Source organism: Miscanthus floridulus, chromosome 19 (assembly GCF_019320115.1).
Source record: "Miscanthus floridulus cultivar M001 chromosome 19, ASM1932011v1, whole genome shotgun sequence".
NCBI classification, from domain to species: Eukaryota; Viridiplantae; Streptophyta; class Magnoliopsida; order Poales; family Poaceae; genus Miscanthus; species Miscanthus floridulus.
Window position 1 is genome coordinate 1954691 of NC_089598.1, and position 17520 is coordinate 1972210.

Below are 17520 nucleotides of genomic sequence, written 5' to 3' on the forward strand. Positions count from 1 at the left end.
TTTCTCGAAGACAGGACGAGCGATGACAAGAAGGTGGATCCGGTCCCAAATCCGGAGTATGAGAAGTGGGAGGCAAAAGGCCAATAGGTTCTGAGCTACCTGTTTGGATCTCTCTCCAAGGAGATCTTTGCTCAAGTGTCGATGTGCACAACTGCAACCAAATTGTGGGCTACAATCCAGGCGCTTCAGGCGTCGCAATCTCGTGCACGCGTGATCTCCACGCGCATGGCACTTGCAACCATGACCAAGGGGACATTGTCCATCGTGGATTACTTCGTCAAGATGAAGGGACTTGCCGATGATATGGCCTCGGTAGGTCGGAAGCTGGAGGATGAAGAGCTAGTCTCGTACATTCTCAAGGGACTCGGTGAGGACTTCGACGCCGTCGTCACGTCGGTGTCGGCAAGAGTTGAGCCAATCACCATCCTAGAACTCTACGCCTAGCTCACCTCCTTCGAGCAATGGAAGGAGCTGCACGGTGGAGGCTCCCAATCCTCTGCCAATGTTGTGTCGAAGGGAGGCCGTGGCAGTGGAAATTCCAACAATCCTCGCGGCCGTGGTGGTGGAAACCGCGGAGGCTTTGGACGAGGACAGAAGGGTGGTCGTGGCGGTGGCGGCAGTGGAGGCCGCAATTTCATTCAAGGTGTGTTCTGCCAAGTTTGTGGCAAGGAAGGACACATGGTGTATCACTGCTATAAGAGATTCGACCGTGACTTCTCCGGGCCACCGCAAAAGACTGCTTCCTCAGCGACTACTTCATACAGGGTTGATACAAATTGGTACGTGGACTCTGGAGCCACGGATCATATCACTGGAGATCTTGAGAAGCTCACGTTGCGTGAGAAATACAACGGAGGTGATCAAGTCCACGCGACAAATGGCATAGGTATGGAGATTGATTATATTGGTCATAGCACTTTGCATTCCCCAAATAGTGTTCTCCATCTAAACAATGTTCTTCATGTTCCTGCTACTTCAAAAGATCTTATTTCTGTTAATCGTCTTGCACGTGATAACAATGCTTTCCTTGAATTTCATCCCAATCATTTTTTGATCAAGGAGCAGGGGACGAAGAAAATCCTCCACAAAGGCAGATGTGAAAAGGGGCTTTATCCATTCAAGTCTTCCACCAATAAGCAAGTGCTTGGAGTCACCAAGCCGTCGAGTTCCTTGTGGCATCATAGACTAGGTCATCCATCTAGTCGTGTAGTGCAACATATCCTTAGTCGTCACCAGTTGCCTTTTATTCATTCTAATAGTGATACTATCTGTGATGCCTGTTAGCAAGTCAAAAGTCATCAGTTGCCTTACCCTAAATCAACAAGTATGTCATCGAGTCCTATGGACCTTATTTTTTCAGATGTGTGGGGGCCCGCTCCAACCTCAGTTGGGAAGCATGAGTACTAAGTTTCCTTTATTGATGATCATAGTAAATTTACTTGGATCTATCTTCTACGTAGAAAGTCTAAAGTTTTTCAGTGTTTTCATGACTTTCAGAATCTTGTTGAAAGGCAATTTAATCGCAAGATCCGTGTAGTCCAAACTGATTGGGGTGGGGAGTATCAATCTTTGAACTCCTTCTTTAAACGCATAGGCATAGAACATCTTGTTTCTTGTCCTCATGCACATCAACAAAATGGGTCTACAGAAAGGAAACATCGCCACATAGTAGAGATGGCACTTACCCTTCTTGCCCATGCTTCAGTTCCTTTAAAATTTTGGGATGAAGCTTGCCTCACAACAATTTTTCTAATTAACCGTCTCCCTTCTAAGGTTATCAATGATCAAACCCCATTTGAGCACCTATTTGGTCATCAACCAGATTATTCCTTTTTACGCACTTTTGGCTGTGCGGTATGGCCAAACTTGCGTCCCTACAATAGTAAGAAACTCCAGTTTCGATCCAAGTGATGTGTTTTTGTAGGCTACAACAATTTACATAAGGGTTTCAAGTGTTTGGAACCGAATGAAGGGCATGTCTATATATCTAGAGATGTAATCTTTGATGAGAATGTTTTTCCCTTTGCGGCCATGCATCCAAACGCTGGAGCTCGCCTACGGGCTGAAATTTCCTTGTTGCCAAACTCTCTTTATAGTCCTAATGCCACTTTTGGGGATGTGATTTTGCATGATCAATATTCTTCTCCGTTAACCACTAATGCTTTGCCAAGCTCGTCATGTGAAGGAATAGACACAGGAAGAAAATCGGGGTTAAATCAAGCAGAAAATGGTGCTGGAATGCCCTCAACAAACTCATATCATATGCTGGAAGAAAACAACAACCATGGCACTGACTCTGAGGTGGATCCTCCGGCAGATCATCCTTGAACTGACACCGCATCCGCTTCGGGTTTAGTGCCGCCCACATCCTCTCCACCGCGTACGCCTCGCGAGTCTACCCGCCAACCTTTGACATCCACAGGCAGATCTTCTGCGGCCATGCCAAGTGGATCTCCATCAGCTCCGAGCTCGATCGTGCCACAGTCGGATCCCGCACCAGACGCGTCCCCGACACTGGCAAACTCCTCAAGCAGATCCTCTATGGACGGTGCACCTGTAGCATCGCCTGCGCCCTCGCGACCGACAACTCGACTCCAACACGGTATATCTAAACCGAAAACATATACTGATGGCACTATTCGCTGGTGTACCCTTGCTAGTTCCTCTATAGGAGAACCTACTTCGGTTGCCGATGCACTACGTGACAAACGATGGGTGGAGGCGATGCACAATGAGTATCAAGCCTTGATAAGGAACAAAACATGGCGGCTAGTACCACCTCCATCCAAAGACAAGAATGTGATCGGTTGTAAGTGGGTTTATAAAATTAAGCACAAATCTGATGGATCTATTGATAGATATAAAGCAAGGCTTATGGCGAAGGGATTCAAGCAACGCTATGGCATTGATTATGAGGACACGTTTAGTCCAGTGGTTAAGGCGGCCACTATACGACTCATCTTGTCTATTGCGGTCTCTAGGGGATGGTCATTACGACAACTAGATGTGCAGAATGCTTTTCTCCATGGAGTACTAGATGAAGAGGTGTATATGCAACAACCACCGGGTTACGTTGACAGTGCTCATCCTAACTATGTCTGCAGGTTAGACAAAGCGTTCTATGGGCTGAAACAAGCTCCACGTGCCTGGTATGCTCGGCTTTGCAACAAGCTTATTCAGCTTGGCTTTGTTCCTTCAAAGGCGGACACTTCTTTGTTCTATTATAACAAGGGTGATATACTCTGTTTGTTCTTGTGTATGTTGACGATATTATTGTTGCTAGCTCATCTCCTACAGCCACAAAAGCTCTATTGAAGGATTTGCAGGCGGACTTTGCTCTCAAAGATCTTGGTGATCTTCATTACTTTCTTGGTATTGAGGTCAAGCGGGTGGAGGATGGCTTAATCATGTCACAACAAAAGTATGCCTCGGATATTTTGTTGAGGGCAGGTATGAGTAATTGTAAGACTATTAATACACCTATATCTATTTTTGATCGGCTCAGTGTTAATGATGGAGATAAGCTAGGGCCTGATGATTCCTCCAAGTACCATAGTCTAGTAGGGGCACTACAATACCTGACATTGACTCGTCCGGATATATGTTTCGCTGTCAACAAGGTTTGTCAGTTCCTGCATGCTCCTACTACGGTACACATGAGTGTGGTCAAGAGAATCCTACGGTACTTGAAAGGATCTTGGAATACTAGGCTTAAAATTTGCAAATCATAGTCTATGTTGGTCAGTGCCTTCTCAGATGCTGACTGGGCTGGGTGTATAGATGACAGGAGATCAACAGGTGGCTTCGCTGTGTTTTTGGGTAAAAACTTAATCTCATGGAGTGCCAAGAAGCAGGCCACGGTCTCACGATCATCCACTGAAGCTGAGTACAAGGCGCTAGCAAATGCTATGGCTGAGTTAATGTGGGTGCAAAAACTGCTACATGAGCTTGGCATCTCTCATCCTCCATCTGCAAGACTATGGTGTGATAATCTTGGGGCTAAATATCTCACCGCAAATCCAGTATTCCATGCTAGGACAAAACACATTGAGATTGACTTCCACTTTGTGAGAGAACGTGTCGCTCAGAGACTTTTGGATGTTCGGTTCATCAGTTCGGGAGACCAGCTAGCAGATGGTTTCACTAAGCCGGTCATGGCTAGGAAGATCAAGCAATTTTGTGCCAATCTCAACCTTGTTAGTGGCTGAGATTGAGAGGGGATGTTAGACAATAGGATTAGTATCCTTGATACTTGTACATGACGCAAGGTCCAGAGATGTTGGACAGGCGTGTTAGTTGAGATATTCTCTCTTGTACATGCGTTAGGATAGATATGATCTCCATATTTATTGTAACAAACCTAATCTCATGTAACGCCACATAGGGGGCTGTTCTCTATCCTATTTAACATGCACCGAGAGACTCGAGATAGGGTTATCTCGTTCCCACTACGTTTTCACAACATCTGTAAGTTGAATGAGTTGACACAATTTTGCATGGCAGTCCTTCATGTATGATGCATGTCCAATGTTTCTTACCATACCAGATTGATTTCGTCAGTTTCTTACACCTACATTTGATATGCTTCTATATTTTTAGATTTTGAACTGTATGCACGGTATGGACATGTAGTTGCTATAGAGCGCCTGGTGCCAAGCCTGTCATACCTCAGGACCTGGGATGAAAACGGATCGGATACAGACGGATATTACCGATATTACATTTGTTTTCATATTTCTGTCCGGATTCGGATTATGTCGGATATGATACGATTGGATATCGACATCATAAATATACGATTTGAGTATTTGGATACGGATACGGTATCGGATATTGGATATCCGGACTCGGATACAGACAGATCTCAACCCCTCTAAACGAATTCAGTTTCGAATACAGTCGAAAAATATCCGTACCGTTTTCAGCTTTGCTCTACTGATATGAGTGAAGCGTGCTTCTAGAAAAATATATTTTGTGCTTCTCCATTCGAAACCCTGCAAGCAAGATGCTGAAATTCTTTCAACACCACAAGTATACTCCCTCTTCTTTGTTCTATTATTTTTTCTTTCTAATTGTATTTTTTAATCATGTATGTTTCTTGCTGTTCATGCGGACTACAATTATCCAAACAGAAGCATCTGCTTATAGGCTTGATTTGGAAGACAACATGTATATATCTTGTCAGAAATAAGAATTACCTATTTATGTGTTTGAGCTGTGGTCTTTTGAATGTGAGATATGCTATCTAGAAACCATTTTCTTACCCCCTATAAGCTGTCATATTGTTTATAATTGGCTTATTATGTATCCTTTCAATGAAGTATGAACCAGTCCATTCTCCATTGTGGACTTTGAGAGTAGCGTGACTTTGTGAGCTCAAGTTGACTCCCACGAGGCCTCCCCGCCCTCCCACGAACGCCACACGCTGCCGATGACGCACGCGGAACGCGCCGCCGCCGATGATGCCGACGAACCGCGGGACGCGTCACCGATTCCACGACCTGCCGCGCTGCGCCGCCGCTGGACGCGCCACTGCCTCCACGACCTGCCCCGCTGTCGTCACCGCCGGAACGACCCTGCCCCGTCAACCCAGGCGCCCAGGTCTCCGCCGTCTCTGCTTCGCGCCACCGCCACCGGACGCCAGCCGCTCACCGGCTAGGAGCGCCCAATAGGTATGTCCTTCATTGGATCCACGCCTGTAGTTCTGTGTGCTCTTATGTCTACTAACTTTGATCCCTTTCAAAGTCACTAGAACCTAGGTTCGTTGTTGTATACTACTATGATTTGGTTTGTACTTTTGAGTGCCAAATCACATGTGCATATGTTATCTATTGTACTAATCCTGAATACGTTTAGAAAAGTGATTCTACAGTTTTTCATGTGCTGCGTGGATTACATTTATTCCTTAACAAATCACACAAGCCCTCCTTTCGTAATCTAGAACTGACAATTGTTGTTTTACTCAGTAAAACTTAGTTAGTATAAAAGAATAGCCTACTAGCACTCTCCTGTATTTCAGAGGTACAATAAACTGAGTGAGCTGTAAGTGTCAAATGTAGTTTTTCTATCCACATCCAGCTCACCATGTGCATCAAGCAATGTAGGTAATTTCTCCAGCGAATCCATCTTGAAGGAACTTCTGCAAATAATAGTGATTATTCTTATTTGTATGGTATCTTCTCTGTGTCAAATTGCAGGCAAAGCTGCTCGTCACACTCACGCTGTCGAGCTCGATCCGTGGCCGTTTGCATGTAAATTCTGTGACTGGTGGAAACGATATTATTCCACTCAATAAAAATTGAAAATAGGAGGTTTGTACATTCTATTTCTTACCTAAGAAATATGAATTTTCTCTACCTAATCTCTTACCCAGTATCGATGTTTCAAAATGTGCATTGCTTCATGTGTCTTGGCTGTTGTTATAAAAAAAACAATTATCAAGGGTGAAATAATCTTGTCTTTCCCCCTGCGTATGGTTTCATATGGAATGAAACATCTTCTATTGCCTCTTCCATGATTTGACTATCAGCAATCTGTTAAGTTGATCCTTTTTGTTGCTCTATGTTAGTGATACACATTAACTGCTGTTAAGCTGTCATGGAATGGAATGCTTTTAGTTAATGATTAATGATGTGTAATGGTTGAGGCATATGTTGTCATTTATCATCCATTTTTTATTAGGCTTGGTGCAGTGGTCTGTGTATGGATAATGGCTTTGGATTCCTGTTGTGCAATGGAGGGAGTAGTAATGAAATAGCATGAAGGGTCTTATTTTACGGCATACTCTACACAGAAATCTCTTATGACTGTCTCTGTTTCTCAAAGAAATCAGGAAATCTAGATTCACTTCAACCTGCAGATGGTGTGGTGTGCTGAGTAGCAGCTGTTTTTTCAATGTTCTTTTTTTTAATATGCTATATTCTCTTCTTTAGAATGTTCAAGTACCAATGATGTCACACCGACTATCAATCTCCTGTCTCATGCAGAGTTACTTTGGTGCTTCTTTGACTGTATCAACCTGAAACTGGGAACTCAAGTTACTTTGGTGCTTTTCTGGTAATAAAATCTGCACCTTGATTATCGCAAGGTTTTTTTATATTGGCCAATTTATTTGTGGTTGCATAAACACTTTGACATGAGCTGATCCTATTATAATTAAAGTGGTACAAAAGACAGTCTGAATTCCTACTCAACCATTTCCCCTGTGCCTGCCGGGAGTTGATCTTGTGGTTAAATGCCCGTGTAGCGCCATCTGAAAAATGCATTGTTTTAGGTAAATGCATGGCCTGTCCCCAAGATGTCTTCTCATGAGGTCTTGTTAATTCATTTGGTTTATGAATCCTTTGATATTAGGGTTCTAGTCTGAATAGTGCCTTGTTTGATCAAGTTTGGTTGTAGATTTAATCTGATTTTTCATTCATGATTTTCTAATTCCCTACATAATCTGCTCTTCTTTCAGATTAGCATGCTCTTGTATGTTTTACTGTAGTTTAAGGAAGAAATCACAAAAACAATAGAAGTTTGATAGTGCATGTATCGCTTTTTTTGTAACAATACAACACTTCAATTTGTAATATTGACATTTCGAACATCACGCTCGCATTATCGTTTTTTTAACAATACAACACTTTCATGCTTAAATTATCAGGACATTATTTGTTCCCGTTGCAATGCACAAAAAGAGTTGGTGAGTCTGCGACGCCGCGCTCTCCATGACTGTGTTAATTTCATGAACTTTGTTTTTTTGGATTAAATGTCACTTTAACATCGGTATTTAATGTGCGATCCGTGTGTTTTTAGTACAAAAGTTTGGTTGTCGGGCACACTACCTAGTTAAATACATAGTTACATTTTCGTAAATATTAAAGACCCTCGTCGTTGATTACACTGAACAAATAGAATCAAAGTAATTCAGTAAAATATGGCAATCTGGACAGCAGCCAATAGAATAGTTCCTCCACTTATGGATGACAAAGATATACCTGCCATCTGGATTATTTGGGGATGTCAGAAATATGCATTTTGGGTTTTCCTGTTCAACCACTTTAACGATACGATCAACATCTAGGGAAAAATCAGGCAGTCTTGGAACTACATTATAGAATGGTGAATGAAATATCATGCTGGGAAGATGCATATAGTGAAGAGAAAAATCAATTTAAGAGATGAGATAAAATTAACCAAATTAAGAATCATTCAAGGTTCAAGAGATATAAGCAAAATTCAAGACAGGTGTTAGAGGAGTCAAGGGCCTATTGGGCCTTAGCCCGTTAAGGTTAATTAGTCGCTTGCTTAGGAGTCAAGTAAACCTCTCTATATAAGGAGATGACATGTATCAATCTAATCAAGCAAGAGATTAGAAGGAAATCACTTCTCTCTTGCCGGCCGTGGGCGAAGCCCCGCGGCCGGCCTCCCCCTGCGCCCCTAGCCCTAGCCGCCGCCACCACCACGCGAACAGTACCCACAGATACTGTAGCGCTGCTGGTACTGTAGCCCGCGCATCGCTGCCACTTCCCTCAGCTCGCTCCTCTCGATCCCAACAACCCCAACGCCATTCATAACATCTGGTATCAGAGACCATGGCTGGATCCTACGCCGCTGTGCCCTTCTCCACACCGCTCGGCGCACATCCCTGGGCTACGCCGGCCCTGTTCTCCGCAGCGCCGCCGGACGGATCCTACGCCGCCGTGCCCTTCTCCACACCGCTCGGCGCACATCCCTGGGCTGCGCCAGCCCTGTTCTCCGCAGCGCCGCCGGCCGGATCCTACGCCGCCGTGCCCATCTCCACGCCGCTCGGCACACATCCTTGGGCTATGCTGGCCCTGTCCTCCGCAGCTCCGCCCGTGTTCACCACCGCCACAGCCACTGTGGCGCCCTTGCCTGCGCAGCAGCCTGCACCTTCCACAGGCGCCTTCGGTGAGTGGATGGCGACCTTCGACCACCTGCAGCGCTAGATGGATGTCCTCGCGACCCTCGTCCATAACATTGGCGCACAACCGGCGTCGGTGCCCTCATCCGCGGGCGCGCAGTCGGCGGGCCTCGTCCTCGGCGTGCCGGTGCCTCCATTCACAGGTGCACAGCCGGGCGATCAGATCGCCACTGCGGTAGCAACCGTGCAAGTGGCGCTTGCGCAGAAGAGTGATTGTCAGTCTGCGACAGTGCGATTACAGGCTGCAGCACGCGGCCTCCTAGCGTGACACCGACTGCAGGAGATCGAAAACGGGCCCATCCATTTGCGTTTCGTTTCCTTGCGAAGACCTCGCCATGAGTCTGCAGGTCTTTCTTCTCACCCAGCTAACAATCCGACCAGCTCGGAATTGGGGAGTGATTTTTAGTGACCAAGTCATGCTCGGCGATCGATAGCCAGACAGGGGGAAGCTATTGGTGAGAAGAATCAATCGATTTCACTGACTATATTGCTGTACTTGACAAGAAAGTTTCTTCATCTCAGTTTGATCTTGAGTTCAGTTGTGTATTCAAAGTTCTTGCAGATTTGTACCCCTTGTCCTGACAGGAGGGGCTTAGATGGCTGATCCGGTGGCCGGCGTGGAGAAGATCGTCAAGCTTGGGCTGGCGATCAAGGAGGCGGTGGACATGGTTCGCCACAACGAGGAGGAGTGCCGCGAGATCAGGAAGCGGGTGCTCAGATTCAGCGCCATCCTGTCGCAGCTTCAACAGACTGGGATGATGAATGATAGCCCGACGATGAGCGGCGCCCTGGAGGATTCTCCAGCACGCCCTCGAGCTCGTCACTGCCTGCCAGGAGAGGAGCACCATCCGCCGCCTCATCAAAGCAGGGGATCTGTCCAAGCAGCTGCACCGGGTAAAGGATGGCATCTTGAACAAGGTGATGCTGGCGTCCTTCGCCGTCAACACCCAGGCCACCATCGTGTTGCTTACTATTCAAGCTGGTGGTGGTCATCCTCCACCCAGGCAGCCAGAGGTACCATTATATTGTTTGTGTTTTTTACCCATGCAGATAATGATATTTGCACATTATATTGTTGAAATGCATTTTCATTGGTTTTCATTTTTCCTATTTTATTTTCACAAAAAACTTTATTTAAGTCATGCCATGATACTTTATCTAATATAATGGATCTGTTAAATTAGAAAGCCGTTGCAAGGCACGGGCACTCTACCAGTGATGATACAAAGGATCAGACATAGTTTCCTTGAAGAAGGCATTTTACCCAAATAATGAATGCTATATGGCCAAGATGGCTAATTTGTGTTGGATCTAGTTGTGATACAAATTTCAGTTTAACTCCATATATAGGCTTCATCACGATATCGTAATTGCATCATTTTGCAATTTCAGGATGCAGGAGTGGTCTATTCAACTGATGATGCTAGGTCGGTTATATACGATGCAACCTCTTTTGTTGTGGTGGTATGATATATAGTAACATATATAACTATATAAGTAAAGTATACCATAAACTATCTATAAAAAAAGTGTCATTCCATACCATTAACCATCTTAACACAAATTGTTGCCGCCACTATTGCTTGTGATTTTAGCTTATTCATTCATGCTGGAGGTTCCATATACCTTTCATCAAACTAAGAAAATTCAAGCATCCATATCAAGTCGAGGACTCGAACCCAAGTGGGCAATAGGTTCCATCACAAGAAAACCTAACAAACTATAAGCTGTGCTCAGTTTGTGCGTATAGCTTTTATTTGTGTACATTGGCTAATGGATATTGGATGCCAAAGTTAATTAGTTAAACTTATTCTTATTTTTGTTCTTTTGAGTTTTTACGTAATTAGAATAATCATTGTCTCTCAATACCATTTGCAGAACTGAGTCGAATGATGTGGAAAACAGCGTAATAGCTGGAAGTGAGGTGCCATTGGCTCCCTTATTAGTTGGTAAGATCACATCCTGTACTTTGGTATATCTGTGTTGTGTCGTACCCATATCATGGTATAAAAATAAATCACACCTTTAATTTCAGCGATCAGTGGAAAACTAGAACTGACATTAAAAAAAGGCTCACCTTCTGGATCATAACCTAAGCTAGCAATGATAAGCCATGTGCTATCAATGGCACGGATGCCTAGCTCTGTGAGTTGTAATACAGAGTATGGATTCCTTCATGATTACAAGCTAGCATAGATATTTGACGTGTTTGTAATTTTAATTCAAGTTGTTTTTGGAAATTTATAACATCAGATTTGGAAGGAGACAAAAAAAATCTAAAAAATTGTAGTTTTCAACCTATAATTTTCTCGTTGAATTTTTATTTGAAGCCATTTCGATGTCCAAATAATTTACCAAAATTTATAGACAATAATAGTTAAAAGAAAAAATATATTCCATTCAGGTTTGCTCCAGTTTTGTCCCTTTTCGGACATAAACTGCTGTTCCAACTCCTGGGCCAAATTGAAGTGGAATTAAATGTTGGAGGTGTCAAAAGGGGCGGAGCCAGGCCTCTTTATCGATGTCAGCTGACATCGATGATTTTCAGCAAAATCAGTCTTATGCACTGTTCTTTCAAGGAGCTGACACCAGCGTCTAGTAGAGCTGATACCAATGGCTCTGGTGGCTGGCTCCGCCGTCTAAACAGTATTGGAGTTTGAGGTTAAAATTAGACAAATACAATAGTTGAGGGCTAAGGATGGACTTATTCCAATAGTTTTTTACAATCTTTTAATATAACTTTCAGTTAACAAACTAAAGTATCAATTGTGTTCATCGCATCTTTTGTGTGGTACGCATGGGTATTACAGTTTATCTTAATCCATGCTAATTTTTGTCTGTACATTACTTAGTTTATTCGAAAGTGCTAGCTATTCATATATGATTATCCATGCTCGCTACTTTTTTCGGAGATTTGTTGATGTTTACTACTTTACTCCTTCAAAATAAGTGTTTCAACTACAAAGTTCACTTGTGGAGCAAGATACCAAACTACATGATTACGTTGTTTCCATATCAGCCATAAGAGAGTTCAGGTGGTCTGAGTTGAAGGTTGCTACAAATAGCTTTTCAGATGGGAACATCATCGGCCGAGGTTCCTCTTTCATTATCTATAAGGTACTTCATGCTTTGGCTTGGTAACTTTGTTCTGGATAGTTTGGAGTGATGAAAAAAATAACACATTTTGGTACCACCTACAGATCATTTTTTTCCTACTATTATCGTGCAGATTTTTAATTCTTGAGAGCTAACATTGCACCTCCTTTCAACTTTGTTTTTTCAAAAGATAATGCTACATGGAGTTTTAATATGATACAGTACAAGAGCTCTAACAGGGACCCATTATGTAATTGTGTCTATTTTACAGGGTGTACTAAAAGGTGGAAACATTGTCGCCATAAAGAGATGTCATAGAACAGACAATCGCGTGTGGCTACACGACGAAATTTATGATCTACTTCTTGTTGTTTCAAAGCTTCAGCATGAAAATATAGTGAAATTTGTTGGATATTGCGGGGTGTTGGAACAACCTAGAGAAACGGAATTCCTATGGGTGGAAGAATACGTGGCGAATGGAAGCTTACAGGATATCATAGATGGTATGTTTCAACAGAAATATTGAACATATGTCACTCCTCGGCGAACTTTTGTCTTAATTAACTTTGTTGAATATAATGAGCTCATAATTGCTTCCACCATGATATAACATCTGTAATTTTGCAGATTCCCGAATTCATTGGTCTTCCCTCTTCCAGATAATTCAAGGAATAGCCCAGGGTCTGCATTACCTGCATGAGCAGCGTGTTGTCCATATGGATGTGAAGCCACTCAACATCCTCCAGGATTCTGATATGAATCCTAAGATTACTGACTTTCAATTATCTATAGTTCTGCCTGATAATAATGAGATCATCAATCATGATTGCGTAATGGGAACACTGTATGTAATTACACTAAAGCTTTTCACCATTTTGGGTACTAAAAATTGACACCTAAATACTGCTACCTCTCAAGTTACAATTTTGGGTACCACTTAGCACGTTTCCGTGGACAAATAAAAAGCCTCTCACATAAATATTTCCATTGACATGAGTACATATGCACGAAGCTTTTCTTTCATTTTTATTTCCTGATTTTTTCTTTTTTCTTTAATTAACAATTCAGGGGATATGCAGCTCCAGAACTTGTCGCAGCTGGTATTTTATCTACGAATAATGATGTGTATGCTTTTGGCATCACCCTTCTTGAGATGATGTGTATGCTTTTGGCATCACCCTTGAGATGTAAACCACCGCGCCTACATGGACGGGTAATTAAGTACACACAAACATCTTTGTCAAAACAGTATAGACACATTGGGTTTGGTCTAGTTAATTTCTTGGTGAGATATGTTCCATAAAACAGCTACGTTTTTATTTTACTACATTCGTCAGGATTGGAGGGCTTTGAAAGCTGAACTAATGAAGGAGAAGTTTGATCCGGCACTGTTTGAAGCGTCGGATCTAAAGCAGATACGAAGGTGCATCCAGATAGGACTTCTGTGCGCTGAGCATGATACGGCACGCCGCCCCAACATGGACCAAGTTCTTGAGATGCTAAATGGCAACAAAGAATTGCCGAACACAAAGAAGCCTGCCTGGTCAGACAAATGGCGCCCGCTGGCGTGGTTTTGACATTTGACACCTATGTCTTCCCTAGCTTGTATGACACTGGGCTCTGGGCAGCAGTATCATGTATTCATGTATCTCTGTGTGACTGTGTGCTTGATGGATATAAAAGGACTGCATGGATCAAACACTAGACTGTAGTCTGTACTATAGAGTGCAGACGTTTAGCATTTAATCATCAGCTTGATGTGACATACGATTCAGTTCTCAAATGTGTAAGCAATAATACACACACTTTGCTTTTGATTTTCTCCCTTTCATTTGCGTACTGTTCTTCCTTTTATTTATAATCAGCTTATGAGCAGAAAATACTGAAAACTTAGCTGCAGAGGCCGGAAACTATTCCTTTTCCTAAAAAAAAGTTCTCAAATGTGTACAATTCTTTCCATGTATTTCTGGTCATCTCTGTATGATGTGGGCCGATTCAGAATCCTTTAATTCAGGATGTTTGTTCACATGAACATATGCTGCTTCTCTGAAAATTGAAACAGTACATACTTTATTTGACATTTCTCCCACTAATTTGAATCACAATCCTGAAAAATTTCGAAGGATATTTGTTCACATCCACACATGCTGCTTCTATGTGTCCAGTAGCAGGGACGATTGGCTGGTCGTCAATTTGAGCACTCGCCTCTTCCATGTCAACCATTCAGAGAAGAAATCGATGCACAGTTTCAGGGGACAATCTGCAGAAGTATCTGAACATGTGTTGCAGATAAATGAGTTGCAGTTTGCAGGCACGCGGGCGGGTCGGAGAATATGCAGAAGGCACCCTTAAAACTTTGCAAAAAGCCTCCGGTTTTGGATCGTGATCAATAATCGCGATCCGAATATATGCAAAAAAACCCTATTGGATCGTGATTAATATTCGCTATCCGATTATTTGCATATAACCCTCTATTTTGGGTCCAGAATTTTACAACTAGGACCCCGGCTCGGATCGCGTCTTGAAAATTGACCGGCATTGACAGGCATACATCTTGAAAATTGCATGATTCTGACTTTAGTCTACAGATCTGGAAAGGAATTGCAGAGATTTAGAATTAAAGAGGAACTGTACAGACTTGATGGATTTGATATTCAAGTGCTACATCTGTGGGTATTCGAAATAGCAGGGCAAAAAATACATGAACACTTGTCTGACATCTTGATTGTTGTTGTTATCTCTGCTACAAGTTTTTGGTCGGAACCGCATTTGGCCTTACCTTCTCGAAGTTTTCATGGTTATTACAGAATGAAGAGGAGTTCCAGCAGTAGTAGGTGCATCAGGTCGATGACAGTAAATTTCATCCATGTTGCTCTTTCAGAGGTGATATTTTTTTATCTGAAAACCTTACAGCTAGCAGCAACGGTTGCTCTATCTTAGGAAATCTGAAGATACACAGGGCAAGAGAATGAATTAGAAGATGAGGTTATTGCAGATTGATAACATACTGAACTGGGTTTGTTAAGTTTCGAACCTAGATGATGAAAGCATGCCAAGGGGAATTGCAACTTCAGAGAATGTGTCAAAGCCTGGAATTTCTTTATCCAGCGTACAATGCGTCAAAGCGTGGAATCTCTTTCTCTTTATATGTAATATCAAGAACAAATTCTCTGTACAAGTTGCATCTTCAGAGAAGCAGCGTGTGTGCACATTGAGAGACACCTTTGAAAATTGCATGATTCTGAGTTCTGACTAGTTAAAAAGAGGCACTGTAGAAATTTGAAGAATTTGAGACTCATAGTAGTAGTACGTCCGCGGGTATTCACAGTAGCAAGGCAAAAATGACATCAAGGCACGTCTTTTTTTCTTGCGGGGTACATCAAGACACGTCTGACATCTTGAAAATTGTTCTCTCTGCTAGGAAGGTTTTGGTCGAACCGCCCTTTGCGCCTTCGCCTATCCTTTTTTTTTACTTTTTCATGGTTCTCTTATAGAATTAAGAGGGAGTTTGGCAGGCACTTCAGAGCTTGTATTTCGTCTCAACACCTTACAGCAGCAAGGGTTGCTCTATGTCAGAAAATCTGTAGGTATACAGGCAAGAGACTGAATTAGAAGATGTGGTTTTTGCAGGTTGATAATATACTGAATTGAGTTTGTTATTTTTTTAACCTTAAAAATTGAACCATGTCAAGGGTAAATGACATATGTTGCCCTACTCCTCCTTCAGTGGTGGGAGGCTCAAGGGCTGCACCGACTGTGTCGGCATCGGAGCCTGTGATGACCCTGGAACTTTGTTGTCCTGATGAACCAGAAGGTAAGCTACAGGTGCAAACAGATCATCCGAAAACTCTAAAAACAGCACCCAAGAGTTGGTCAGGTAGTAACTCTGATTTGATCATCCCATGAGAGAAAGAAAATTCAAACATACCTATTTGGCACACATGAATGCATTTTCACCTGAATTTAGTAAATCTGACAAAGAGGATCAACAATTGCATACTAGCTAGCTCTTCCCAAAGAAAAAACAGGGTGCTAGCTAGATCATTGTTAGTGTGTGGAGTGATAAGATGAGAAAGAATCAAGTCAGTAACGTGTTTCAACTCCTGCAGTGACACATGAAAATTCATGGATATGTGCATAATAAGACATGTTACCAAGGCATAATCCCTGAACAATGCCTAAGCAGCATCCATCGCACGATAGAAACAGGAACGGCACAAGAGACGGTCTTACCACAGGTGCCTGTACAAATAACAGATGGCAAACACATAAGCTCTCCACAAATTAGAAAAATAACAAAAAACTGTACACAGAAGACATGCAGGTCTCAACCTTTTACTTTCAGATATTATATAACAATAAAAATCCAAAGATCCTGTGCAGAGATCTTGTGTACCAAAAAGGCATACGCAGCTAAACATCTAGAAGCCAGGTTTTGATTTTTAATCCTAGCAGTTAGGCTATCACCATGTCTCTTATACTCAAATATGTACAGAAGCATAGTAAAAGGACATATTTGAGAGCCTCTTTGGAAGGTGGAAATTCCATGGGAAATTTGCAGGAATTTGGTACGAAACAAACTGAGTCCAGTCAAAATTCAGGAAAATTTTCCCGTGCTCCAAATGGTGCCAGAGTGTGTTTCTGCTTGATACCATATATCATAGAAACAAGAACTACTGAACTAGTTTTGATGAGCAGGTGGTTGTACTTGTACCTCTTGGCTAGACGAATTCTCACCGGCCTTGTCGAGGAGCCTCACCCAGTTGAGCGTGGCGTCGACGTAGCTGACGAGGGGGAAGAGCTGGAGGTAGAAGCCGATCTCGCCCTGCACCTCCCGGAGCTCGTCGGCGTGGCGCGCCCCCATGAAGCACCGGTACGCGTACCCGCGCCGCTGGCAGGAGCGCACGAGCAGGTACGCTCGCCGGAGCGTCTCCTCGAGCTCCTCCACGGGCGCCCGCGTCTCCGGCGCGCGCATCGGGTGCGCGTCCTGGAGCCGCCGGAGCAGGCCGCCGATCATCTCCACCCGCCGCGCCAGCTGCCGGCAGGTGGCGCGGTTCCGGCGCACCGTCCGCGCGGCGTCGGCGATCATGGTGATGAGGCTGTACGCGTCGAGACCCACCAGCTGCGCCACCGTGGCGACCTGGCCGACCAGAGCCATGTCCTTGCCGTTGATTTGTGTTTGGTGGTGTGGTTGGGGTGGTTGAGGTCGAGGAAGATGGAGAGGAGGAAGAAGGTGGTGCGGTGGTGAGTGAGAGCATAAAAAGGCCATGGTTTGGGAGGAAGTGGCAGACAAGTCCAAGAACTTGACTGGTGTGAAAGAGACAACGGCAGTTGAAAATGATTAGATTTTTCTGAAATGTGATGCTGACATGTTTGAGCGAAGCATACAGTTGGCGCCAAACGTGAAGGAGGCCGGGTTTCCAGGAAGCTTCAAAGCTTGTATAAAGTAGTAGGCATGATTTTGTTCAATCTTTGAAAGATTCCAAGTTGGACCC

The 17520-nt window shown here is 43.5% G+C and overlaps 2 protein-coding genes and 1 pseudogene across 2 annotated transcripts; 2 read left to right on the top strand and 1 right to left on the bottom strand.

Moving 5' to 3' along the window:
• Positions 1-5328: 5328 nt before the first annotated feature.
• LOC136529152 (G-type lectin S-receptor-like serine/threonine-protein kinase At1g61390) lies at positions 5329-13788 on the top strand (annotated as a pseudogene).
• On the top strand, positions 8580-8954 carry LOC136528760 (uncharacterized). Its single transcript, XM_066521743.1, has one exon. The coding sequence runs from the start codon at positions 8580-8582 to the stop codon at positions 8952-8954; it is 375 nt and encodes a 124-aa protein (XP_066377840.1).
• A 1359-nt stretch (positions 13789-15147) lies between the features above and the next one.
• LOC136529153 (cell number regulator 13-like) lies at positions 15148-17264 on the bottom strand. The gene is made up of 3 exons (XM_066522220.1): positions 16740-17264; positions 15695-16267; positions 15148-15606 (listed from the first exon to the last, which is right to left on the bottom strand). Exons 1-2 carry the CDS (start codon positions 17181-17183, stop codon positions 16109-16111), a joined length of 603 nt encoding a protein of 200 aa, XP_066378317.1. The 5' UTR covers positions 17184-17264; the 3' UTR covers positions 15148-15606; positions 15695-16108.
• Between the last annotated feature and the right edge of the window lie 256 nt (positions 17265-17520).